Genomic DNA, 26,900 nt, shown 5'->3' with positions numbered 1-26,900 from the left:
AGACAGGAGAATTACTTGAACCCAGGAGGTGGAGGTCGCAGTGAGCTGAGATCGCGCCACTGCACTCCAGCCTGGGCAACAAGAGCAAATCTCCATCTCAAAACAAAACAAAACAAAAACATAGACCTGCTTGGTTCTGTCTGTGACTTCAGAGGCCCAAGGAGTCCTCAGCACTACAGATGCATGTGGCCCCTCAGAAGACAACATTTCACAGATCTGCAAAGAGTAAAGGTCAAATTTATTTAATACAACGCCCACGAGGGTCCCTGCAGCTGTGTCACTGAGGCAAACAGGAAAAGTGATTTTGGTTAGGCGTGGTTCTCACCTGTGAAATTCCACAGCACAATGACAGCAGCCTCTCTCCCACTCAAGACACTGTCAGGAATGTCTTAAGACCTCAGGAGACCACTTCTTTAGCAAGCAGTTTTTTTTGTTTGTTTGTTTGTTTGTTTTTGTGTTGGATTCTCGCTCTGTCACTCAGGCTGGAGTGCAGTGGTGCAATCTCCGCTCACTACAACCCCTCTTTCCTGGGTTCAAGCAATTATCCCACCGCAGCCTCTTGAGTAGTTGATACTACAGGCATGCGCCACCACACCCGGCTAATTTTTGTATTTTCAGTAGAGACAGGGTTTCACCAGGCTGGTCTCAAACTCTGGACCTTGGGTGATCTGCCCGCCTCAGCCTTCCGAAGTGCTGGGATTACGGGCGTGAGCCACCTCACCTGCCCTGGCAAGGAATAAATCTTTAAAAATTAGTAAGAAACATACACATTTCAATTTTTCAATTAAGAATAATATTTGCTGTAGGCACCATCTTCCTGTCTTTCAGCCTTCAGCATGGTAGAAGAAAAGAAAGAGTGTAGAAAAAAACAGTTTAAGAACATCTGTGCTTGTTCCACCTTCATTTTCTGTTCTGTGCTTTGCCCGAATGAACCGTGTCTTCAGGTCGGTATTTCAAAGGCAGTGCTCCCAAGTAGCCTGGTTTTCCCGTTTGTGGAGGGCGGGGTCATAGAGGGGACAGGGGGAGGCGGTCTGGTCAGCACGGTGTACTTCCAAAGAACAAGGACTACCCAAAACTACAAGCCTTTGAAGGACCAAAGGAAAAGAGAAAAAACTAGCCTCTAACCAGGCCATGTGCTAGAAGTGATTGGCTACAAAAAAGAAAATTGGTTTCTGTGTATGACGGTGCATGGAAAAGGTCTTTATCTCTGCACAAGACAAAATATTCAAGTTTCAGAGTATCCCAATGGCCTGTTTGCCCTGGATCTCCTCTTCTGCCCTTCCAATTGCCAAGGATGCTCCAACTTGGTGGAAGGAGGGTATGTGGGAAATTCAGCAGCCCCTCTGTATCTCTTTCTACCCAACATTAACTCAGTAGGATGGATTTAAGAACTGGCAGCTTAGCCTGAGGAATTGCTGTGTTCTGTGGGAGCAGGGCAGGTTCATAAATAAGTGCACAGAGCTCTTGAAATATAGGGATCATCTGCTCTTCTCGGAACGTAAATGTCCTTCCAGGGATGTGCATCTGGCCTCGCTGTCTAAGTTCCATCAAGGGAGCCTTCCGTTCTCTGCAGCGACAAGAAACAAGGCAAGTTATGATCACACCTCTCAAGATTGAAGATTGCCCTGATGGAGAGAAATACAAAATAGCAGACAGCATTTCTCAAAGAAAATGCAAAGCAGGGCTGTCACGCACTGGTCCCCCACCCTGCAGGGTTCTCTCTGTGACTTTAGAGGCCCAAGGAGTCCTCAGCACTACAGATGCATGTGGCCCCTCAGAAGACAACATTTCACAGATCTGCAAAGAGTAAAGGTCAAATTTTACTTAATACAGCACCCACCAGGGTCCCTGTAGCTGTGTCACTGAGGCAAACAGGGAACGTGATTTTGGTTAGGCGTGGTTCTCAGTTGTGAAATTCCACAGTACAATGACTGCAGCCTCTCTCCCACCCACTCAAGACACTGTCAGGAACGTCTTAAGATCTCAGGAGACCACTTCTTTAGCAAGCAATTTTTTGTTTTAGATGGATTCTCACTCTGTCACTCAGGCTGGAGTGCAATGGCGTGATCTCTGCTTACTACACCCTCCCTCTCCTGGCTCCTGCCCATATACATGTCTCCTTCTCTCCATGCCTGCTCTGTAGGGACTGTAGCCTCTGTCCCAGCACACATGTTGGACACCAATCACATCAGTCCACCAAGTAACTTCATCAAGCACCCATGTACACCCATCACAGAGTCCCGAGGGTGCCCCATTTACCCACAGAAGAAGAAAGGAAATTTTGTAAGAGATCTGGCTTCTAGCTCCAGTTCTGCCTCTAACATAAGATGTACCTGTTTGAGGCCTGCTTTTTTATTTTAAAAATGAAGGACTGAACTTAGATGGTCCAACTTAAATGTTTTAAAATGATATGATTCTACCTTAAAAAGAGAATGAAATTCTGATATATTTCAACACAGAAAAACCTTGAAAACATTATGCTAAATGAAATAAGGCAGACATGAAAGGACAAATAGATGATTCCACTTATATGATGTACCTCGAATAGCCAAATTCATAGAGACAGAAAGTAGACAGCGGTTGCTAGGGGTTGGTGGAGGGGCAATGGGGAGTTAGTGTTTAATGGCTACAGCGTTTTAGTGGCTGCTCTGCCTATGGAGTAGCCATTCTTTTGTTTCTTTACTTCTCTGATAAACTTGCTTTCACTTAAAACAAAAAAGCAAAAGCTCTGGAGATGGATAGTGGTGATGGTTGCACAGCAATGTGAATGGACCTAAGGCAACTGAATTATACACTTGAAAATGGTTAAGTATACACTTGAAAATGGTGAATTTGCTGGGCGCAGTGGTTCACGCCTGTAATCCCAGCACTTTGGGAGGTCGAGGTGGGTGGATCATGAGGTCAGAAGTTCAAGACCAGCCTGACCAACATAGTGAAACTCCATCTCTACTAAAAAATACAAAAATTAGCCAGGCGTGGTGGTGGGCACCTGTAGTCCCAGCTACTCTGGAGGCTGAGGCAGGAGAATGGTGTGAACCCGGGAGACAGAGCTTGCAGTGAGTCGAGATCGCGCCACTGCACTCCAGCATGGGCGACAGAGTGAGACACCGTCTCAAAAAAAGAAAGAAAGAAAGAAAGAAAGAAAGAAAGAAAATGGTAAATTTAATATTATGTATATTTTATGACAATTTAACAAAAAGGATTCCTGGCTGGGCATAGTAGCTCACCCCTGTAATCCCACCACTTTGGGAGGCCAAGGTGGGTGGATCCCTTGAGCTTAGGAGTTCCAGACCAGCGTGGGCAACATGGCAAAACCCCGTCTCTATAAAAAATGCCAAAAATTAGGCATGCATGGTGGTGTGCACCTGTGGTCCCAGCTACTCAGGAGGCTAAGGTGGGAGGAACACTTGGGCCTGGGAGGTGGAGGTTGCCGTGAGTTGAAATAGTGCCACTGCACTCCAGCCTGGGTGACAGAGTGAGACTTCATCTCAAAAACAAAACAAAACAAAACAAAAAAACACCCACAAAAGGATTTCTGGATTCCTTCTGCCATCCTGTAGTGCTCTCTAACAGCTTCAAATGGTATTTGTATCACCTATCCACCTATCAGTTCCTGGACCGTTATCTGACCCATATGCTGTTCTCTATGCTGGGGATGCAAGAAGCTGTTCCCAAGAATTTTATATTGTATCAATTATTGATAACACCACTATGAAGTAGAAGGTATAAGAGGTCTCACCAAACTGTGGAAGGGGTTCAGAGGCAGTGATAGGGCTCTGGGCTGGGCAGCGGGGGATTCACAGAAGCAACTCTGGAGTCAGCCTAAAGATTGGATTTTGACAAATGGAAGGAGCCCTTGCAGGGAAAAAGAGCAGGGCATGCTGGGAGATACCAGAGTAGAGGGGGCTCCTGGGCAACAGTGGGCCCTGAAGAGCAGGCAGCACCTAAATCCACTATTCTGGAAATCCATGTGCACAGGACACTCTGCTGCAGGTGGAACTCAGCAAAGCAGGAGCAGGAGCCGGAGGATGACCCAGGGTCTTGGGACCTTCCCTAAGGTGAGCTGGGATAGTGCCTCCATTTTGTTCCAGCCTTGCTGGGTCTGAGGACCCTTGGGGAACAGGACGCAGGGCTGAGGTACCCCAACTAGAAAGCCAAGGCTCTGGCCCCTCCTCTGCCAGGAGAGCCCCATGCAAGTGGGCCAAGCAAGCCGTGCTGGCCCCAGAGGCTGGAGGTCTGCCAGCGCTGGCAGCCACCCTGCTCCATTTCCTCTGCTCCGCCTGGATGGGGGAGACATGACTCTCGTGTCCAGCCTTTCTGCGGGCCCCAGACCAAGTCCCTCCCCAGACACCTCCGCTCTCCCTCTGTGGGGGCAGTCAATGCCTGGGGCACCATTGCAGAGCCAAAGCCACAGACAGGAAGGGCTGGGCCACAGTCAACAGGGCCTTAGGGGTTTCGAAGTAAAGGTTAACACGCTCACATCCAAGGCCTGGGCTTGCTGTGCTTAAATCAGAAGCCAGCCATCAGCCACCCGAGTGCGGCTGTGAAATCGCCCTGCCTTGTACCCGGAATATGGTGTCATTTTGATTTCAACACACTCTGGGATCTCCAGTTCCTGCTTCTACAAAATGCTGCTTCTACTTGCAATAGACCAGGTCTGTGCCAGGTGCTCATTCAACCCTTGCAACAACCAGATGAGGGAGTTTATGATTCCCAGTTTACAGATGAGGAAGCAGAGGTCCTGAGAGACCAAGAAATCTGCCCATGGTGACATGGCTAAGAAGCGGGAAGTCAAGTGTTAATGTGGGTCTCCGATTCCTAAGTCAAAGCCTCGCCTTGGTTGAATCCTATGCCTTGGGTAAGCAACTGCTACGTTCTCCATATGTGGCAGGGTCATTTCATGGCCAAATTAAGTTAAGTTCCTCCGTCCACACCTACTATTGCCCAAGTGATGAAAAGAGCTTGAAACCAACTAGCTTGTATGTGGTGGTTTGCAGCTTACAGCTTTTATATGGTGGTTGCAGTTGCTCATTTCATCCTTAAGAAAATCCTAAGAGGTTACTCTTATCATCATCGTCATCACCATCTCCTCCACTTTATAGAATAGGAAGCTTGAGCCTGAGGAAGACAGGATCACCCAAAAGACAGCTGGAAAACTGGAGCTCCCCTCCCATCCCCTGATCCTATCACCTGGGCAGTTTCCACTGTAGCCCAGCTGCCTCCTGGCCTCCAGGAAGTGGGGAGGCGAGCTATAGCTGGCAATTGCTTTTCTCTCTGTAAGAAGGCAGGGTTCTCTCCAAGATCCCAAGACTGTCATAGGTCCAGATTCACCCCTTTCATTTAAGTACAGGGTGTTCTCTTCCACGCTATCTGTCTGCATCGACCACACACACAATTTATAAACAAGGTAAAAATGGCAGAGGAAAAATGAAGTCAGAATGTGCCATTGAAGCAAGTCAAACAATACCAAATTAGTCTTTGGCTAAGTGGCTATCTCATTGTTAAGATATTTCCTCCAATGTTTTCAGAGGCAACGGCCATTAAACAACTGGGAATGATCGCCAGGTTTGATTTCAGGAAGGAAATCTCCTCCCATTTCCCCACTAGGCAATTCAATTAATTTTCTCCTGACCCACACCAGCTGATTATTAGGGAAGCTATACCTGCTTCTTTTATAAACAAAACCCATTTGCTTAAAGGTTCAAAATTCCTTTCCCAATGGCTGGAAACCCTGTGCTCCCACCAGATGACTTTATTCTTTTTTCTGGGGGGACAGGACCAGCCATGGGTGAGCTCTCAGGGCCATCCTGGGAGCAGATTTTGATGTCCAAAGGCCAGCTTCTGGGGAAAGTTCTGTCTGGCCTGGAGCTCAGAGCCTTTGTCCAGAGACACTCTTTGGATCCAAGACAAAGTAAATAAGTTGGTCCTACAGGGTGTTTTGGGTGGATCCAGCCATGTTTATCGCTCCGGGAGAACACATCTGTGTCCCGCACTGCCCAGGGAGCAAAGACCTCATTTTCCACTGTCTCAAAGAGATTATTGCTGGAACAGCAACTTCACATCTTGGAAGGAGTCTCTGTCATGACAGAGGACTGGCCACAGAGTATAGAGGCCCGGGCTCTATTCCTCACTCTATTAGCTATCCAGGTGACCCCAGGCACGCTGTTCTACCAGTGCAGGCCTCAGTTTCCTCATCTGTCAATTGGGCTCCTTGTCCCAGTGACACAAGAGTCTCTGATTTCAGGAGTCTGAGTGGCTTTTGGCTAGAAAAAAACAAAACAAAACAAAAAAACAACCATTCATTTCATTCCTCTTTTCCTTAAATTCATAGCTTTCTTCCATAAAAGGAATATCAGTGGCTTCCTGTCTGTCAAAGGCATAACGAGCTCTGTTTTACAAGAGTCCAGACATGGGCAAAACAAAGGAAGCCAGGGGCCCACTGGAAGAGCTACCAGAAATCTTGCTGAAGGTTCTTCCCAGACCTAAAAGATGTTTATATGGCAAATGCCTCATTTCTTAAGATATTAGCTGCCCAGTTAACTCCTGCATTGCTGGGTAGCTCACAAAAAGGTTGGGAGTGGAAGACAGGTCTTTGCAAAAGTTGAACGTGGGCCTCTGTGTCTTTCATAAACCCTGCCATCTGCCAGATAGTAGATTCCTAACTCTATTTCCTACAGAATGAAACTTCTTAACAAGACAAGCCATGTAAGTCCTTTGGATTTAAGCCCTGACTTATCTTTCTTCTGTCACTTGTCACTGTCACACTCTTCTTCTCCCATCCCATGCTGCTTGAAGCTGGTCATCCCTCACCCCTGTGCTCCTGCTGATCTTTCTCCCTCAATGCTGCCATCACTCCATTCATTCTTCACGGCCCATCCAAATGATTCCCTGGGGAAGAGGCCACTAGCCAGATCTCTCTTCTGTGTTCCCATAGGCTCTGGCATAGCTCACTTTGTTTTATGATAAGTGATCACATGTCTGATTCCCTCAACAGAAGGTGAACTGAGAAGGAGAACCCTGAGTGTCTCCTGCAGCTGATGGCCTGGTGTGTAGTGGGTAATTGGTATCGGCTAAATTGCACTGAGCTGTCAGCTTCTCCACTCCTCCAAGCATACACCCTAGATCTGCCTCACTTCCAGAGCCTAGACTCTGCCATTAATCGAAATGTGTGCTTTGCTTGTTTGGTGCTAAGCACCCTAGAGTCCCAATCCCTTCACATGTGGGCTGAGATGTAATGATGGAAATTGCAAGAGAGAATATTCAAAATCAGAACTGGCCAAGGCTAGTCAGAGAAGCCCAGGGCTCTTGGTCTGAAACAGACTAGGGAGCGGGGAAGAATTCGTGGGAATGCAGGGCGTGGGTGAGTCTGGAAATATTTCACTGTTCAGTGGAGTACTTTTAAATATAATGTATACGAAATGTGTACTTACAGAGTATCTGTTTTCCATGGCATCTGCAAAACAAAGGATGACATGGCAGTGAGCAATGCAAAGAACCCAGTTCAACTGCCCCAACAACGTCACAGGGGCAGGAGCAGGCCGAGAAAAGAGGGAGGAGGCAAGAGCCAGGAGATATCAGCCCGCAGGTGCCCTTAGAGGTTTCTGGCTCCCGTGTGCAAAGACAGGTTCCCCGGGACCCTCTAGCTCCACATGACATGCATATAAAGTCCCTGGCACTTCTTTTAAAATTTTCTTTATTTTTTTTGAGACAGTCTTCCTTTGTCACCCAGGCTGGAGTGCAGTGGCACCATCTCGGCTCACTGCACCCTCTGCCTCCCGGGTTCAAGGAATTCTCCTGCCTCAGCCTCCCAAGTCGCTGGGATTATAGGCAAGCACCACCATGCCTGGCTAATTTTTTTGTATTTTCAGTAGAAATGGGGTTTCGCCATGTTGGCCAGGCTGGTCTCGATCTCCTGGCCTCAGGTGATCCGCCAACCTCAGCCTCCCAAAGTGCTGGCTATGTCACCATGTCCGGCCTCATTTAATATTTTAAACAGTTTTTAAAAAATGTAGTATCATGGCCAGGTGTGGTGGCTCATGCCTGTAATCCCAGCATTTGGGAAGGCTGAGGCGGGCGGATCACCTGAGGCCAGGAGACCAGCCTGGCCAACATGGCGAAACCCCATCTCTACTAAAAATACAAAATTAGCCAGGCGTGGTGGTGGGCACCTGTAGTCCCAGTTACATGGGAGGCTGAGGCAGGAGAATCACTTGAACCTGGGAGGCAGAGGTTGTAGTAAGCCGAGATCGCACCACTGCACTCCAGTCTGGGCGACAGAGCAAGACTCCATCTCAAAAAAAAAAAAAAAAAAAAAATAGTAGCACATATTTTTTTAAGAAAAAAAATCAAAACTATGGGAAAGTAGGAAGTAGCAGATAAAAATGATCTCTGGCCTCATTCTCCAAACCCTGTTGATGCTTTTTTTTTTCTAGTCACTTTCCACTATGATTTGACTTTTTGGGTGGCAGGGAGGCAGGGGAGCAGTTATAATTATACAGTATATGCCACTTTATAACTTAACTTTTTCATGTAACATGGCTTTATAAACTTTTTCTGATAACTTCTTAAGCATAATTGTCCAATTAGCTACCAAATAATTGTTAAATGGATGTGCAACTATTGACTTCACCAATTCCTTACTTTAAAAATATAGGTTCTTTCCAAGTTTTTGCTCTTTTCAATAACACCACCAGTATCCTCTTTGGGAATAAAGCTATTTCTAGATTTCATACTATTTTGTCAATCCCTTCCAGGAGCAGACTCAACAGAGCAGGAGGCAGAAGCATTGCCAACGCTCTTAGCAGATCTGGGCAACTCTTTCCCCTCCCCCTCAGGAGTCTCTTCTCAACTGCGCAGGAGCCCACACCACCTTCTTTTTTTTTTTTTTTTTTTGAGACGGAGTCTAGTTCTGTTGCCCAGGCTGGAGTGCAGTGGCTCATTGCAACCTCCATCTCCTGGGTTCAAGCGATTCTCCTGCCTCAGCCTCTCAAGTAGCTGGGATTATAGGTGCCCACCACCATACCCGGGTAATTTTTGTATTTTTAGTAAAGATGGGGTTTAGCCATGTTGGCCAGGCTGATCTCAAACTCCTGACCTCAGGTGATCCACCTGCCTCAGTCTCCCAAAGTGCTGGGATTACAAGGCGTGAGCCACCGCGCCTGGCCTCACACCACCTTCCTGGCAGGTGACATGCTGTGTTTGCCTGGCCCAGCCAGTCTGCAGTTGTGCAAATGGTCCCAACCAGATGTCAGCAAGAGGACAGTGAGGGTGAGAAAAGCCAGTGAGAGCAGGAAGCTCTGCATGGGTGGTGGGTGATCCCTGCCCGCATTCATTAGAGATGGTCTTCACTATGAGAGGCAAGTGACGGATATGGCTTGCCCTTCTGGAAAGGACCAGGACCCCACCCAATGGTCAGTGGCCCATATGTTGGGGCAGATCCCCAAACAGCCGACTGTGGACCCTGACTTGAAGACAGAGAAGTCATGGGAACCTCACCTGCTGCCTGGGGGAGACCCCAAGAGGTGATGTGGGCATTGGGGATGGTTGCTGTTCTCAAAGGTGGTGGAGGGAATGGTGGGAGGGCCGTAAGTCCTCAGTCTTATCGAGAAAAGTATGCCAAGGGGCCTCGGTATAGAGCCAGCCCCAAGCTCACATACAGTTCCTCCTGGACCTCGGGCAGGCTCAGGGCCCATCTGTCACAGCGGGGGTCACAACCCTTCTGTTTCTCTAATTTAGAAATATCCTGTTTCCCCAAGTCCACCTCACCCTAACACCCTGTCTTATCACAAGTCCATTGCCCCTCCCCCATAGAGGGAACAGAGCCAGAAGTTCCTCAGAGGCCCTTTTTCTGTCCTGGCTGGGCCAGAGGCTGGCGTCAACAGCCAAATGATGAATCAGCCCAACGGTAATGTTGAGCCATTGTGTCAACTTCCATGCATTGAGTGAGGTTGGGGACAGCACCCCCAACGCAAATCTGACCTGCAAGGACCCAAAGGACCCCGTGATTGCTGGAACCTCCTAGTCTCCCAAGGGCTCTGGAACTTCCTTCCCAACAGGGAAAGAACCTCAAGTCAGCATTTTCTAAAGCAATCTGAAGACACAATGCTAAAATCTCAAATACTGATGGAACACTCACTCCACGCACACTTGCAGTTCTTGTTTTTTTGGTAACAGAGCAGTCACCACCAAAGTAGAATTGGAGGTAGCATCCATTTTTTTCATGGGATGCTCTTTTACCATCTTGCACGCCAAAGTAGGAAATGGCTCCCTAGGGGTAGGGTTGGCAGTGCCCTCTGGCCTCACTGGCTCTGGGCCTCACAGGATGGGTGGGGACTGATCCTCAAGTGCTCTTCTCTTCCTCCCATGGGAGACTTGACACAGAGGCCTCCTTTTCTTCGGTTCTTTCTCAGCCATTTCCTGTCACGGCTACTCTCAGCCCAGTCACTCTTGGTATACTGGGTGGCAGGGGATGAGGTGAGGACTAGGGTTTCTGCCTCCTTAAGCAACACCCTGGAAGTCTGAATTCCAGGCAAATAGAAAATAGAAGGTAGACCGGGTGCAGTGGCTCATGCCTGTCATCCCAGCACTTTGGGAGGCTGAGACTGGCAGATCACTTGTGGCCAGGAGTTCGAGACCAGCCTGGCCAACATGGTGAAACTCCGTCTCTACTAAAAATACAAAAATTAGCTGGGCGTGGTGGTGTGTGCCTGCAATCCCAGCTGCTTGGAAGACTGAGGCATGAGAATCACTTGAACCCAGGAGGGGAATGTTGCAATGAACCAAGATCATGCCACTGCATTCCAGCCTGGGTGACACAGCAAGATACAGTCTCGAAAAAAAAAAAAAAGAAAGAAACAAAAAAACCAGAAAACAGCAACAAAAAAGTAGAAGATGGACACTGAGTGAACAGATTCTGTGATGGGGAGGTGGGCCTCTCTGACTCCATATGCATGGCTGGTGCCCAGAGCAAGATTCAGCACCCATCTAGAGCCACAGTAATCAGGTTGGATGTGCCCCGAGTCACCTCCCAAGACAGAGGGCAGGCAAGAGCTGGCATTGGAGAGAAAAACCAGCTCTCCTGTTGGAGGAGTTGCAGGAGGTAAATTCCTCTAGCCAGGGTTTCTCCATGGTGGCCCTGTTGAAATTTTGGGCTGGGTGGTGTTTTGTGGTGGGGAGAGGGCTGTCCTGTGCATTGTTGCATGGTTAGCGGTATCCCTGGCCTCTATCCGTGAGACGCAGTAGCATTCTCTTCTCTGTCCACCACGCAGTGACAACCAAAAGTGTAGTACTTAGTGCCACTGAACTGGACACTGAAGAGTTAGAATGGTAAATTTTATGTAATATGTGTTTTACCACAATTTTAAGAATAAAATTGTAAAAAGTTAAAAAAAAAAGTGGGCCAGGCACTGTAATCCCAGCACTTTGGGAGGCTGAGGCAGGCGGATTGCTTGAGCTCAGGAGTTTAAGACCAGCCTGGTCAATATGACGAAACCCCATCTCTACTAAAAATACAAAAAAATTTGCTGGGTGCAGTGGTGCATGCCTGTAGTCCCAGCTGAGTCAGAGGGGCCTGCCTTGGGAGGCAGAGGTTGCAGTGAGCCAAGATTGTGCCACTGCACTCCAGCCTGGGTGACACAGAGAGACCCTTTCTCAAAAAAAAAAAGGGAAAAAAACATAGTGTAGAATTCTACTGTATATCTCTAGGCTGTGGAAAGTCAATAGGGAAACTGAGACACACAGGATCCCTGCCAGTGCTGTGTCCATCCCCTAAAGCGGGGAGGCAGCTGAGTAGAAGGGGCCTCATGATACAATTAAAAAAAAAAAAAAAAAAAAAAAAGCTGTGCTTAGAGCCAAAAGCCAAGACTGGAAAGACCAGGCAGCTCCCCGCTGTCTGCAAAGCTTTCCCATCAAACTCCAGCCTCCTGTGCCAGCGCCCAGCTCTCTCTCCTCGGCCCTGGGGCTGCTCCGTGGAGGCAGGCCTGCCCCATGCCCTTTTGCTTATCTAGGGGAGGGTTTATTTTGTATCAGTCAGGGGGAGAAAGGGGGTTTAAGGGCCAGAACTGTGCCCTGTAAGCCATTTCCCAAAATAGGCAACCCTGAAGTACTGCAGGCTAGAAGATGATGGCGAACAAGAGGAGGAAAGGTCAGCGAAGACTCCGCTCTGCACCCAGCGGGCTCACTGATCTGTCCAAGACCTACCCCACACCGGTCCCCCTGTTTTAGGGGGGTCACTCAATACCACCTTCCCTCCAATAAGCACAGTGTTTCTGGGTTTTGTCTGCCCACCAATGCTGCAAGATCCCTCCAGGATTTCTGGAGGGTGAGAAAGACCCTACTCCTTCCAACAAGAACAGAGCCTTAGCGTGGCACAACCGGAAAGGAACACACAGCATCAAGAGTGGGTCTCAAAGCCCGGGCCCCAGTGTGACTGCAGCAGCTGCATGTGGGCACTTGTTAGAAATGCAGGTTTTTGGCACCGCTCCAGACCCAGTGAATGGGAAATTCACAGGGAGTGGGGTGCTGCCAAACAACCGATGTTTTAATAAAGCCCGAGGACCACTGACCTGCATCCAGCCCATCCCTCATCTTACAGAGAAGGTGATCAAGGTCTCAAGAGGCTCTACGACTTGCCCAGGGTCACCTAGGCCACAGTAGAATATTACTCTTAATGTCTAAAGTAGATGGGAGCTACTTAGGAGGCTGAGATGGGAGGATGCTTGAGGCTGGGGGATGGAGGTTGCAGTGAGCCAAGATCATGCCACTGCACTCCAGCCTGAGTGACAGAGCCAGATGCTGTCTGGAAAAAAAAAAAAAAAGTAGACAGAGTTCTCCAATTATGCCGATAACATGAAAACTAGACTAAAAAAGATGGAAAACAGAGAAGAATGCAGTCAACTGGTTTGGCAACAAACAACTGACAGCAATTGGTAACAAACCAATTGGGAGAAAAAAAGAGAGGGAACAGGAAGGCTTTGAAGAGCATGACTTCAGCCAGGCTTCCTGGGTTCAATCCCTGCTCTACCACTGGCTGTGGAACAAGGACAAGTTAGTTAACCTCTGGGCCCGTTTCCCCATCTGCAGAGCAAGAATAATAATAGAACCCCCATCAGCCGTATGATGATCTTGAGGATTAAGGTAGGGCTCCAAGTGTCTCACACAGAGGGAGTGCTCAATACATATTAGCTGTAACTGTGACCGAGGAGGAAGGGACTCTCCCAACCACAAGAGAATTAGAGTATAGGGAGAAAAAAATCAACACGGAACAAAAGAAATCTGCAGTCTATAGAGGTGGAATAATATCCAGAGGAAAGAGTTGCTGAAGAATTTGGCAATGATGAAGAATCTGGGGATGGTTATGATGATGTATAAGAAATGATGATCTGGCTGGGCGTGCTGGCTCATGCCTGTCATCCCAGCACTTTGGGAGTTCGAGGCAGGTGGATCACCTGAGGTCTGGAGTTCAAGATCAGCCTGGCCAATATTGTGAAACTCTGTCTCTACTAAAAATACAAAAAAAAAAAAATTAGCTAGGCGTGGTGGCAGTAGCTGTGGTACCAGTTACTCAGGAGGCTGAGGCAGGAGAATCATTTGAACCTGGGAGCTGGAGTTTGCAGTGAGCCAAGATCACACCACTGCACTCCAGCCTGGGCAACAGAGTGAAGATCCCATCTCAAAAAAAAAAAAAAAAAAAAAAAGAAAAGAAAAGAGCAAAAGAAAAAGAAATAAATAAAGAAATGATGATCCTTAATGAGCTCTGGGCTCTGGGGAGGACTTGAACAAAGAGAGGTTGAGGATGAGTGTGGGAGAAGCCTAAGTGGGTGGGTTATTGCTGGCTGAAGGATCTGGCTCCTTGGAGAATCATCTCACTTCCCCCAGGCAGAGAGGAGGGAATCTCTCTGATTTCATGTAGGGAGTGGAAGAAAAGAGATTACTTAGAAGATGGTTTATATTAAGGAAGTCCCAGAGAATTTAGGAGAAAAATTCCTCCAATGGGTGCCGGCTTTCTAGCAAACCAGTAAGAGGAAAAGAAAGAAAGCAAAGCCGAGCATCCAGGTGGCGCACGCCTAAATCCCAGCACTTTGGGAGGCCAAGGCGGGTGGATCACTTGAGCCCAGGAATTGGACAACAGCCTGGGCAACATGGCAAATTAGCCAGGTGTGGTGCTGTGTGCCTGTAATCCCAGCTTCTCCAGAGGCTGAGGCGGGAGGATCGCTTGAGCCCAGGAGGTGGAGGCTGCTGTGCACCGTGATTGTGCCACTGCACTCCAGCCTGGGTAACAGAGTGAGACTCTGTCTTACAAAAAAGAAAGAAAAGAGAAGAAAAGAAAAGAAAGAAGTAAGGAATGAGACAGAGAGAAAGAGAAAGAGAGAAAGAGAGAAAAAGGAAAGAAAGGAAAAAGAAGAAAGAAAGAAAAGAAAGAAAAAGGAAAGAAAGGAAAGAAAGAAAGGGAAGAAGGGGGAGAAAGGGGAGAAAGGGGAGAAAGGGAGAAAGGAAGAAAGGAAGAAAGAAAAAGAAAGAAAGAAAGAAAGAAAGAAAGAAAGAAAGAAAGAAAGAAAGAAAGAAAGAAAAAGAAAGAATGAATCAGCCATATCCTACAGGCTCCTCTCCTCAAGGAAGCACTGAGAAACAGGAAATCCCTTGGCTTCCAGGACCAGAGGCTTCCGGGTGGGTTGGAGACACAGCTGCAGGCAGCTGCAGGCCCCAAGGGCTACAGCCATGCAGGACCCAGGGCTCTCTCTACCTTCACCCCTGGGCAGGTTAGAGACCTGGCAGGTTTCCTAATGGTCTGCCAGTTTAGAGACCAGGTTGCAGAGGGACAGAGCCCCGACTCCAGGTGGCCCAGGTGGTGCTGTGGGAGGGTCCTGGCCTGGGAGTCAGGGGACTGCTCTAGTAGTACTCTGGGCAAGACACTGAATTCTGTAGGGTTCAAGTTCCTCCTGTGTTTTTAAACTGAAATTGATTAAATGCTCACTCTGTGGCAGGGATAATACCGTGACTGTGGGGATAACCAGTACCATCTCCCATGATTCTATCTCATTTAACCCCATTTGCATTTAACAGTTGAAGAAACTGAGTCTCTGAGGGGTAAGACATCTTGGTCACAGTCACACAGCTGGTTGGGGGCTGCCTCGGAACGGGGACTGCGATGTCTCCCAGCAAAGCCTGTGCCCTACACCGCTTCAAATCCTACAAGAGTGGGTTCTACGATGCCTGTGGTTTCAGCCTGAGGGAGGGGTCAGGTTCCAACAGCCCAGACACCAACCTGGAGACCACGAGAAAACCCACTTGAACAGCCAGCTGCCCTAAAGCAGATGAAGGAAATCAGAATATGCCACCACAGAATATGGCCCTTTGGCATAAGGATTATCTTGAGCCGGTTCAGATGTAGACAGAAGTCTTCCCAGAGCTTCTTCCATCTAAAAGTGGAAACTACTTCTTCCCTTTTTTTTTTTTTTTTTTTTTTTTTGAGACAGATTAACAAGAGAAAAACAAAGAGGGCCTCTGTTTTTCTCTTGTTAATCTGTCTTGTCTAATTTACAGGGCCCCAGTCAGAAAACCTAGGAGAGTAAAGGGAAAAAGTTAAGTTTTTTGGAACCCACAGTCTCACTCTGTCACCCAGGCTGGAGGGCAGTGGTGCAATCACGGTTCACTGCAGACTCCACCTCCCAGGCTCAAGCTATCCTCCTGCCTCAGTCTCCTGTGCAGCTGGGACTACAGGCACGTATCACTACACCCAGCTAATTTTTTTTTCTATTGATTTTTAATTTTTTTTTTTTACTTTTTTTGTAGAGATGGGGACTCACTGTGTTGCCCAAGTTGGTCTCAAATTCCTGGGCTCAAGCGATTCTCTCACCTCAGCCTTCCAAAGTGCTGAGATTACAGGCATGAGCTACCATGCCCAGCCCTAAAACAGAAACTCCTAAGAAAAGACCCAAAGTGCTGAGATTACAGGCATGAACCACCATGCCCAGCCCTAAAAGCAGAAACTCCTAAGAAAAGATGCCTGCTGTAAATGTCCCCATAGAAGCTTTGTGGCCACTTGATTCACTTCCCCAGTTTGCCACCCTGGGAAGCCAAAAACCATTTTTCCTTTGTCTTATCATTTCTCTACATATTTATTGCTCTTTGTTAAGATGCTTTATATATTTATTTTTATCTTTATTTTTTTGAGATGGAGTTTCATTCTTGTTGCCCAGGCTGCAGTTTAATGGCGTGATCTCAGCTCACTGCAACCTCTGCCTCCCGGGTTCAAGCAATTCTCCTGCCTCAGTACAGGCATGTACCACCATGCCTGTATAATTTTTTGTGTTTTTAGTAGAGATGGGGTTTCACCATGTTGGTCAGGCTGGTCTCCAGCTCCTGACCTCGGTGATCCACCTGCCTCGGCCTCCCAAAGTGCTGGGATTACAGGCGTGAGCCACTGTTATCAGCCTAAGATGCTTTATAGACCCCAAGTGCTAACTGCCCCTTTGAGTTACTCATCATTGATGTTTCTCCTGCGTGATTTGCATTATGTATGTTAATAAACTCTGTTTTTCTCTTGTTAATCTGCTTGTCCAATTCGCAGGGCCCCAGTCGGAGCACTTAGGAGAGTAAAGGAAAAAAAGTTAAGTTTTTCCCTTCCTAAATAGACTCTAGAACACACACTAAGGTGCCTCCCTCCACCTATAAAAGGGCCTCCAACCAGTAGCCTCAGATGATCACAGACCTCGCTGGAGGCCTCGAGGCAGAGGTGGGAAGGAGCCGGCCTCCTGCAGTGAGGATCCCTGCAGCTTTCACCTTCTACCATCCCACTTCCCAAAACCGAAGACAGTACACCTCAGTGATCCCACTCCGGGGAGGAACGATTCTCAGGGGCTTGCTTGCTGTGTGTTCTTGGGCAAGCCTCTTAACCTCTCTATGCCTCAGTATCCTCAACTGTAAAATGGGATTTGTTGTGAATCCCATTGACAAATCCCATTGAAAGAGACGATGTTCTTAGACCACTTAGCACATACAGTAAGTGCTCAAATAGGAGCTTTTGCATAACCAAAGCAACTGAAAGTGAACTCTTCAGCTCTGTCCAAGAAAGTGAACAATCTCAGGGACCACCAAGAAAGCAGAAGGGGCATTTTTGTACAATTGCACAATGGGAGCAACCTTGAACCCTACCTCACTTATAACTTTCCCTTACACTAGACAAATAGAGAACACCTATTTATTGTCAGATTTGCATTTTGTTAGCTCTGAATATATGGAGATTGTGAAATGAGGTACTGGAGCCAAAAATTTCCCAGAGAATTGGTTATTCAGTAATTATTCAGGGTCAAATTCCGCAAGGGGTTGAGTTTCTGTTCTCCTTACAAATATACCAACTTTTAAAAGTGAAGTAAGGAGTGATCAGTGTTTCAGATAAAAAGCAGGGTCTTCAGAGAATTGGATGGTTCTTTTAAAACAATGCTTTTTGCCTGGCGCAGTGGCTCACACTTGTAATCCCAGTACTTTAGGACACCGAAGCGGGTGGATTGCTTGAGCTCAGGAATTCAAGACCAGTCTGGGCAACATGGTGAAACCTCATCTCTACCAAAAATACAAAAACTTAGCTGGGCATGGTGGTGTGTGTCTGTGGTCCCAGCTACTTGGGAGAATCACAAGCCTTAGGGGCCAGGGGATGTCGCATGGAGGTTGCAGTCAGCTGAGATGGGACCACTGTACTCCAACCTGGGTGACAGAGTGAGGCTCCGTTTCAAACAAAAAACAAAACAAAACACAAACAGTGATCTCAAATATTGGTAGCATCAGAAACATCTGAGGCTGGCTAAGTTCAGATTCCAGAGACTAGTTTTGTGGGTCTAGGCTGGGCCTGATATTGCTGCTGCTGGTTCGCCGACTGCAATCGGAGGAGCCATCCTTTTACATTTATTTATTTATTTTGAATAAATAAATAAAGCACTTACTGAGCGCTTAATGAACCACCGCTCCCAGCCAGAGCAGCCACCCTTTGCAGAAATGTCCTGGACCATTTTAATGATTCCCTTTTCAAGAATCCACTTAAATAGAGGTCTGCCCTACAAAGCGAGATACTTTACATAGTCACTATTTCCCCCACAATGTTTATATGTCTTTTAGATTGCTGACTTACTTTCAGAATTTAAAAGTTGTCATTGTGTATTTCATTTCACCAGAATTGAATACAGTTATTATAACCCTCCCCCCGAAAAAAAGGACTTGCTGAACTCCCCCAATTCCGGGTCTGCTTAAGCTCTGTGCTCAGCTCTGGGGGAAGCCCGTCCATGAGGAAGCAGTGGGTCATCATGGGAAGTGAAGTGGGGCCAGCCAAACCAAAAGAAATAGAGCAGACCTGCAAACCCACACCCACTCCCAAAGTCAGTCTATTGTCAGAAAAGCTGAAGCTGCTGGGCACGGGGCTCACACTTGTAATCCCAGCACTTTGGGAGGCCGAGGCATGCGGATCACCTGAGGTTGGGAGTTCGAGACCAGCCTGACCAACTGGGAGAAATCCCGTCTCTACTAAAAATACAAAATTAGCTGGGTGTGGTGGCACATGCCTGTAATCCCAGCTACTCAGGAGGCTGAGGCAGGAGAATTGCTTGAACCCGGGAGGCAGAGGTTGTGATGAGCCGAGATCGCTCCTTTGCACTCCAGCCTGGGCATCAAGAGCGAAACTCTGTCTCAAAAAAACAAAACAAAACAAAACAAAACGCTGAGCATGGTGGTGGACGCCTGTAAGCCTAGCTACTCAGGAGGCTGAGGCAGGTGAATCACTTGAATCCAGGAAGTGGAGGTTGCAGTGAGTCAAGATTGTACCACTGCACTCTCCAGCCTGAGTGACAGAGCAAGACTCCATATCAAAAGAAAAAAAAAAGAAAGAAAGAAAGAAAGGAAGAGAAAAAGAAAAAAGAAGAAAGGCTGAAGCTACTGGGAGTCTCCAAAACAAAACGCTCGACGTCCAAGACCTTGGGGAACCCCAGCCACCAGGGCCTGTGTGGGGAGCAGGTAAGGGTCATTGGCTGGGGTCAGTAGGCACTCAAGAAGTGCTCGTTGACTAAACGAATAGTAAATGTAATCCGAGGTGACTTTTTAAGCGGAGTGGGACAGAGGGAGCCCAGAGCACTGGTGTAAGAGGTGGCACCCCTTTTTTGGCCTTCTTTGCTTCCTCTTTTCTCTGCCCACTCCCAAGGCCCCATCAGTGATTCTAAGGGGCATCCATTCCCCAGGTTGGAGCACTGGGGAACCTCACTCACCAGGGACAGCTTTCCGAACTTCAGTGTACACTGTCTCTGTGCCCTTCTTTACTAGATCTGGAAAAAGGACAAGGCATAAGTTAGTAGCTGCCTCTGGGAACCAGGTCAGTCCACTGCAGTCATAGGAAAAGGTCTGAGGCTCTGTAGGCAAGGCTGTACCCCACCACTGCACCCCACTAGAACCAGGTCCAGAAGCACCCGGAGACCTTGTGATTTCTGATATTAGAAGATCCTAGCTGGGCGCGGTGGCTCACGCCTGTAATCCCAGCACTTTGGGAGGCTGAGGCGGGCAGATCACTGAGGTCAGGAGTTTGAGACCATCCTGGCCAACATGACAAAACCCTGTTTCTACTAAAAATTCAAAAAATTAGCCAGGCATGGTGATGCGTGCCTGTGATCCTAGCTATTCGGGAGCTAAGGGATGAGAATCGCTTGAACCCAGGATGCAGAGGTTGCAATGAGCCAAGGTTGCAATGAGCCAAGATCGCGCCATTGCATTCCAGCCTGAGCAACAGAGTGAGACACCATCTCAAAAAAAAAAAAAAAAAAAAAAAAAAAAAGAAGAAGAAGATCTTGGTTTAACCAGCATCACCCCTAGTCTGGGAATAGGAGGTCAGCAGGTCATTGTGGAGCAGGGCCACATGCTCCAGAGGAATCCTGGACCTGAGGGGCCACGGATGGAGGGGCCCCAGCAAGGGCCTGCAGCCTCCAGCTTGGTGGCCCCGTTCCTCTTCCCCTGCCACCGTGACCCTTGTCCAGACACTCTGCCAGGTCCCTCAATGCAGTGTTGGGCTATGGCCTCCCCATCACCTGAGAGCCCAGACCCCGGGATCCAGAACCAGATCCCAAGGTCTGGGTTAGAGCCTGGGGGTTGTCAGTGACCCCAGGAATAGCCAGGACTGAGAACTCTTACAGGGTTAGACAGCTGGGCTGACTGTTTTCACTGCTGGCTCCTGAAACTCATTGCAGTTTCTGGTTGGATTGGTCTGGGGGGCGGGTCCCTGGTGCTGGTTTTTTTAGCAGCTCCTCAGGGGCTCTACTATGCAGATAAGGCAGAGATCCTCTGGGTTAGACCCTCTCAATACAGCAGCATGTTGACTGACCCAGGGTGTGGTGTACACTTGGAGAAGACTCAAGGGCGCCCTTCCTGCCATCTGTTTACCTTACACTGGGGTATGGGCACAGGATGTGTACACAAAAATACACACACAGAGTACACACATGCACACTCATGCACACAATGTGTACACATTCTATGTACACTCTCATACAGTGTGTAGGGTATGTCTGCACACACTGTATACAGCATACATTGTATACACATACAGCACGTACATACACACTGTATATACAAATATGCAAGCTGGGTGTGCACACACTCATGCACATAGGGTGTGCACACACATACATACCCACCAACCCTGAGGAAACAGGATGGAACCTGGCCACTTCCCAGCTCCTGTCACCTGCACAGAGGCCCAGGAAGCCTCTCTGTGGAAAAGAGCCTGATGTCGTGTGGGCCATTATTCTCCTTTTACAGATGGGGAAAGGGAGCCCCAGATAGGGTAAGGGACTTCCTGTGCCACGGTCAGTGCATTTCCCTCCTCAGAGTGGGTGGCCGGGGTGTGACCCTGGACTCTACCTGCACTGAGATGCCCTCGTCTCACCATGCTCCAGGGACACCCCACTCTCACCTCCTGGCCCCACACACACTCCTCCACAGCCAGCACTGCCCTTTCTCCCTGCCTCATTTCCCTGCAACCCTGGTAGAGCTTCACGCATGTACCAACACCCCCACACTTACCCTCCCTCTGTGTCCTGGGAAGTTACAGGGCCCCCGAGCTCCATAGCATGTTGGTGACATTTGTCTACAACACACTGACATGACTTGTTCCCAAGACCATCTCCCTGGCACCTCCTCTGGGGCGACAGCTGGGGTCTTGGACATGTCCCATTCCTGGGCTTGCTCAGCTGCCCAGGGGCACCTGTCCAAGTTTGAAGTGACAATAATGGTGGTGTTTCCTGTGTTAGGAACCATTTGTGAGGTGAAAGCCTGGGGGTGGGTCAGATCCCTACAGTTGAACTTGGGGCATTTGGGGAGACTAGGGCCTTACACTGACTTCCCCAGGGCACCAAACAGGATTTGGAACTCAGTAGAGTGACTGAGCCACCAGGGTACCCCACTGCTGGGACAGCAGAGATGCCGACACACTCCTCACTCTCTGTGGTGCCAGATGTGGGGGCCTCAAGGGAAGCTGTAGGGATCCCCATCCCTACTGGGGGATCCTCCACATCCCCAAGACACTGTCTGCTTGATGTCAGGCCTGGCCAAGTCACTCACTCAGCAGAATCCTAGCCACCTAGTGTGAACCCCACACTGTGGAAGAGGAAAGGTGATCGGGCCTGGTCCCAGCTTTCAGGAGCTCCAGGCTGCAAGGCAGACAGGTGCACAAACAACGCAGACACTGCAATAAATGCTACCGAATGCCATGTACCAGGTGCATGGTGCGGGGGCAGTCACGGCCAGCTCACCCTCCGACCCAGGCCTACAGTGGGGGCTGGGGCAGGTGGGGAATAAATGGAGGGAGAGGTCTTGGTGTTTGGGCCTGTGGGCCCAGACACCTTGCACACTTTAGGAACCCCATAGTCCCCAGGCCCACAAGGGGCAGCTGGAGACCTCTCTGGTGGCCTTGGGGATGCTGTAACACTCATACCAGCCAGGGCAGCAGGGGAGGCTTCTGCTTCTTGGTGGAGCTGCTAGAGTTGCAGCTGCTCCCAGATCTGCCCAGCTTAGTGATGGATGGGCAGGCAGAGTTGTAGCTTATCACTACCTCCCCTCCCCACCCACTCCACGGCAGCAGCTGCCTGCTAATGAGTAAACCAGGCTGGCAGGCTTTTGTCTCTGCTGTCAGGGATGTTTCCGGATGGGGCTTTATTTTGGCTTCTGTTTTTCTCCGTGTTAACAGAGAAGGAGATGGCTTCAACGTCATGGGGTTTTCCCAGCAATTAGTCTCAGAGCAAACATGCAGCATACCAGGATTTACTGAGTTCCTTCCTGCCCCTCCTCCACCCCAAGTGACTACTTGGTTGGCTGCCACTAGGGTCAGAGCTGGATGTGGTTCCCATCCCCTCCTCCATAGGAGGAAGAAGCCTTGAGAACAGGGAACTGGCTTGGTTAAGACCAGGTCAAATGTACTCACCACTGGCCTTGTACCCACAAAGCCCCTTTTCTTACCTGGTAATACCTGGCTCTCCACCCACAGGAAGGCAGACAGGGAACACCTGAGGCTCAGGCCTGACCTCCCCCCACACTGCTCCTTAGCTGCCAAGGAGGAGGATGGGTCTAGAAAACCCATATTGAATTCCCAAAAAGCTCTCCATTGCCCCCAAGTGACCCTCCTTACGGGTCTACCTGGACCTCTGCAGCCCACACAGCGTTTGTGCAAATGGGAAAGAGGGGCCAGTTAGGTGATGGCACCCCTGCAGCTGCACAGCGTGGCAAGGAGGACACATGCTGACCACCTCTGCTTCACCCAATCCTGGGGGGTCTCGATACCTCCTTATTTTAAAATTTTTTGTAGAAATGAGTTCTTGCTTTGTTGCCCAGGCTGGTCTTGAATGCCTGGGCTCAAGTGATCCTCTCGCCTCTGTCTCCCAAAGTGCTGGCATTACAATACCTCCTTCTTGTCCTTTCAACCCTTCCCCATCTTTGAGTAAGAAAAAGAAAACCAGGGCCAGGTGCAGCGGTTCATGCTTGTAATCCCAGCACTTTGGAAGGCTGAGGTGGGCAGATCAGTGAAAGTTAGGAGTTCGAGATGAGCCTGGCCAACATGGTGAAACCCTGTCTCTATTAAAAATACAGAATTAGCCAGATGTGGTAGCAGGCACTTGTAATCCCAGCTACTCGGGAGGCTGAGGCAGGAGAATTGCTTGAACCCGGGAGGTGGAAGTTGCAGTGAGCCAAGATCGCACTATTGCACTCCGGTCTGGGCAACAGTGCGAGACCCTGCCCCCCGCCCCCCCCCCCCCCCCCCCCACACACACACAGCAGCAGCAGCAGCAGCAGCAGGCAGTAATTAGGTCTCCCATCCTGGCCATTCAATTCTTCATCTGGTGCTGCAATCTGAGTCTAAGATATATCTACAATAGAATCCATACATTGCTAGCTCTGTGCCCGCCCATCCCTCTTGCCTGGTGATAACATACTAGTCTCTCTGCTTCTGTTCTTGCCCTCCTTCAGTCTGTTTTCCATGCCAACCACGAGGACTTTTTTTTTCTTTTTTTTTTTTTTTTTTTTTTTTTTTTTTTTTTTGAGACGGAGTCTTGCTCTGTAGCCCGGGCTGGACTGCAGTGGCCGGATCTCAGCTCACTGCAAGCTCCGCCTCCCGGGTTTATGCCATTCTCCTGCCTCAGCCTCCGAAGTAGCTGGGACTACAGGCGCCCGCCACCTCGCCCAGCTAGTTTTTTGTATTTTTAGTAGAGACGGGGTTTCACCGTGTTAGCCAGGATGGTCTCGATCTCCTGACCTCGTGATCCGCCCGTCTCGGCCTCCCAAAGTGCTGGGATTACAGGCTTGAGCCACCGCGCCCGGCCTTTTTTTCTTTTTTTGAGATGGAGTATCACTCTATCGCTGAGGCTGGAGTGCAGTGGTACAATCTCGGCTCACTGCAACCTACGCCTCCTGGCTTCAAGCAATTCTCCTGCCTCAGACTCCCAAGTAGCCAGGATTACAGGCACATGCCACCATGCCAGGCTAATTTTTGTATTTTTAGTAGAGACAGGGTTTCACCACGTTGGCCAGGCTGGTCTCAAACTCCAGACCTCAGGTGATCCGCCTGCTTCGGCGTCCCAAAGTGTTGGGATTACAGGTGTGAGCCACCGTGCTCGGCCAAGGACATTTTTTAAAGAAGAAAGTTGAAAGCTGTTACTTCCTTGTCTAAATCCTTCCAAAGGCTCTTGAATCCACTTAGAATAGAACGCAAAGAAATCCTCGGAGGCCCTGCATTCTCCCCAGCTTCCTGTGCTTGCTTTCTGTCCTGCTCACTCTGCAGACGCAACGGTCTCCTTTCAAATCTTGGATGAGCCAAGCTCTGAACTGCCTCACACTGCCCTTTCTATTTCCTGGGACTTCCTATTTCCGGGAGGGACACCCCTCCCTCCTGGTGGGGCTACCTTCTTTGCACCCTTCTGGCCCTGCTTAAATGTCACCCCTCGAAGAGGCCTCTTTGGGCCATCCAAGCCAGAAAAGGTGTCACCTTTTATGCCTTCTCATCGCACCCTGTTCTTCCCCTTCCAGGCACTTATGATAACCGGCGCTACCCAGCCTTTGCTGCAGTGTATTCCTGGCTCCCTCTCAGGCTGTCCCTCCACAAGGAAGGATCTGTATGTGCCTGTGCTGCCTTCATAGTGGCTGGTCCATCACGAGCCTTAATCACAATTTGTTATCTCAACAAGTGAATCACTTCACAATGAAATAAAGAGGAAGAGGCCAGGCATGGTGGTTCACGCCTGTAATCCCAGCACTTTGGGAGGCCAAAGCGGGTGGATCACCCGAGGTCAGGAGTTCGAGACCAGCCTGGCCAACATGGTGAAACCCTGTCTCTACTAAAAATACAAAAATTAGCCGGGCATGGTAGCGCATGCCTGTAATCCCAGGTACTCGGGAGGCTGAGGCAGGAGAATAGCCTGAACCCGGGAAGCAGAGGAAGCAGTGTGCCGAAATTGTGTCATTACACTTCAGCCTGGGCGACAAGAGCAAGACTGTCTTAAAAACAAAAAAAAAAACAAGAGGAAGAGAGCTTCAGGCCTGCCATGTTCCCCACCCCTCTCAGGTCCAGCCTAGACTCGGAAGTGAGTTGTGCAGATTGGGCAGTACACAATCCCCGGGGGCCATTCTGTTGGTAGGCTATGGGAGTGTGCCCCAGTGGTGCAGCATATAGCCCAGCGGCTCTGCGGGGCATTTCCTTACTTTCCTCTGTAAGGAAAGTTCTGTGCATACACCTGCTGACACTCAGCCCAGGCTCAAAAAGGGAAGAAAAGGAGAAGTGCAAGACTCCTCCCAGATCATGGAGCAAGGGGTGATTTCAGGACCCCATTGCCATGTGGTCTGGCTGGCACAGCCTGGAAAATTGCACGCATTCAGCCTGCACAGTCTGGAAAACTGCCCCAGGCCTGCCTGGCCAGGTGGATGCAGCCTGGGGTTAGCCTCAGAGGAAGGGAGACAGATGGCAATGATCCCAGGGAGCTTCCCAGCTGGGCAGGAAGATTCTGAGACTGCTTCCTTTGCGCGTGCAGGAGCCACTGTTTCCTTTGAGCGTGCAGGACTGTGCAGTGACCCCCGGGGACTGTGTACTGCCCAATCTGGATTAGCAAAGGAGGAAGAAGGTTAGGAGATGCATTTTTAATTTTGTTTTAGACATAGTCTTGCTCTGCTACCCAGGCTGGAAAGCAGTGGCGTGATCCTGGCTCACTGCAACTTCTGCCTCCTGGGTTCAAGCGATTCTTCTGCCTCAGCCTCCCCAGTAGCTTGGATTACAGGCACACGCCACGACGCCCAGCTAATTTTTGTATTTTTAGTAGAGATGGGGTTTCACCATGTTGGCCAGGCTGGTCTCAAACTCCTGGCCTCAAGTGATCCGCCTGCCTTGGCCTCCCAAAGTACTGGGATTACAGGTGTGAGCCACCGTGCCTGGCCAGGAGATGCATGTTTTTTATGGTGCCCAAAGTAAATGAGATTGATGTTCTAGTATTTGCTATGAAGCAGCCCGTTCTGCATCCATTTCCCCAGCACAGAATCAGAGACAGGGACTTCCAGGCCAGCCTGCCCTTGGGAGAAGCACATACACAAAAACAAAACCCAAGGTGTAAAATCAGTGCCACTGCTCACACGAACAGGGATCTTGTACTTTCAAAAGCCTTTACCTAAGTGTCCCTCTAAATGGCAAAGCACTCGATACCTTGAAACATGCATTTGATTTACACACATTCAGTCTGCACAAGCAACTTTAGGAACACACTGGGTGTGGGCAAGGGGTCTACCTCTGGAAGGGACAAATTGCTCAGTACTTCCTAATTCCCTGGCACTTAGTAAGTGCTTAATAAATCTTACCTATTATTAGTAGTATCATAACTAATAATTATCAAAAATTGGCCAGGTGTGGTGGCTTCTGCCTGTAATCCCAGTACTTTGGGAGACAAAAGTGGGTAGATCGCTTGAACCCAGGAATTTGAGACCAACCAGGGCAACATGGCGAAACCCTGTCTCTATTTTTCTTTAATTAAGTTTTAAAATTATTGAGGCTGGGTGTGGTGGCTCATGCCTGTAATCCCAGCACTTTGGGAGGCTGAGGCGGGTGGATCATTTGAGGTCAGAAGTTTGAATTCACGCTGGCCAATGTGGTGAAATCCCATCTCCACTAAAAATAAAAAAAAATTAAAAAAAAAAAATTTGCTGGGTGTGGTGGTGCACACCTGTAATCCCAGCTACTCAGGAGGCTGAGGCGGGAGAAGCACTTGAACCCAGGAAGCAGAGGTTGCAGTGAGCTGAGATCACATCACTGCACTCCAGCCTGGGCAACAGAGTGAGATTCTGTCTCAACAAAGAAAAAATATATATATATATATTATAAAAAATATATAAATAATATAAATATAAAA

General features: G+C 48.9%; 1 protein-coding gene across 5 annotated transcripts in view; it reads right to left on the bottom strand.

The window, feature by feature from the left end:
• Positions 1 to 217: 217 nt before the first annotated feature.
• PECAM1 (platelet and endothelial cell adhesion molecule 1) overlaps positions 218 to 26,900 on the bottom strand; it is a 101,722-nt gene continuing 75,039 nt past the window's right edge. For 3 of the 5 annotated variants that reach the window (XM_037993770.2, XM_008012094.3, XM_008012097.3), the window contains exons 15-17: positions 19,245 to 19,301; positions 7,431 to 7,453; positions 218 to 1,567 (exon numbers count right to left, since the gene is read on the bottom strand). In XM_037993770.2, coding sequence (XP_037849698.2) covers positions 1,538 to 1,567; positions 7,431 to 7,453; positions 19,245 to 19,301 — 110 coding nt within the window. In that variant the 3' untranslated portion in view covers positions 218 to 1,537. The remainder of the gene's footprint in view (positions 1,568 to 7,430; positions 7,454 to 19,244; positions 19,302 to 26,900) is intronic. The other 2 variants (XM_008012098.3, XM_008012100.3) reach the window with 2 other exon arrangements.

This window comes from Chlorocebus sabaeus, chromosome 16 (assembly GCF_047675955.1).
Source record: "Chlorocebus sabaeus isolate Y175 chromosome 16, mChlSab1.0.hap1, whole genome shotgun sequence".
Taxonomy (NCBI): domain Eukaryota; kingdom Metazoa; phylum Chordata; class Mammalia; order Primates; family Cercopithecidae; genus Chlorocebus; species Chlorocebus sabaeus.
This window is presented reverse-complemented; position numbering and strand designations above follow the sequence as displayed.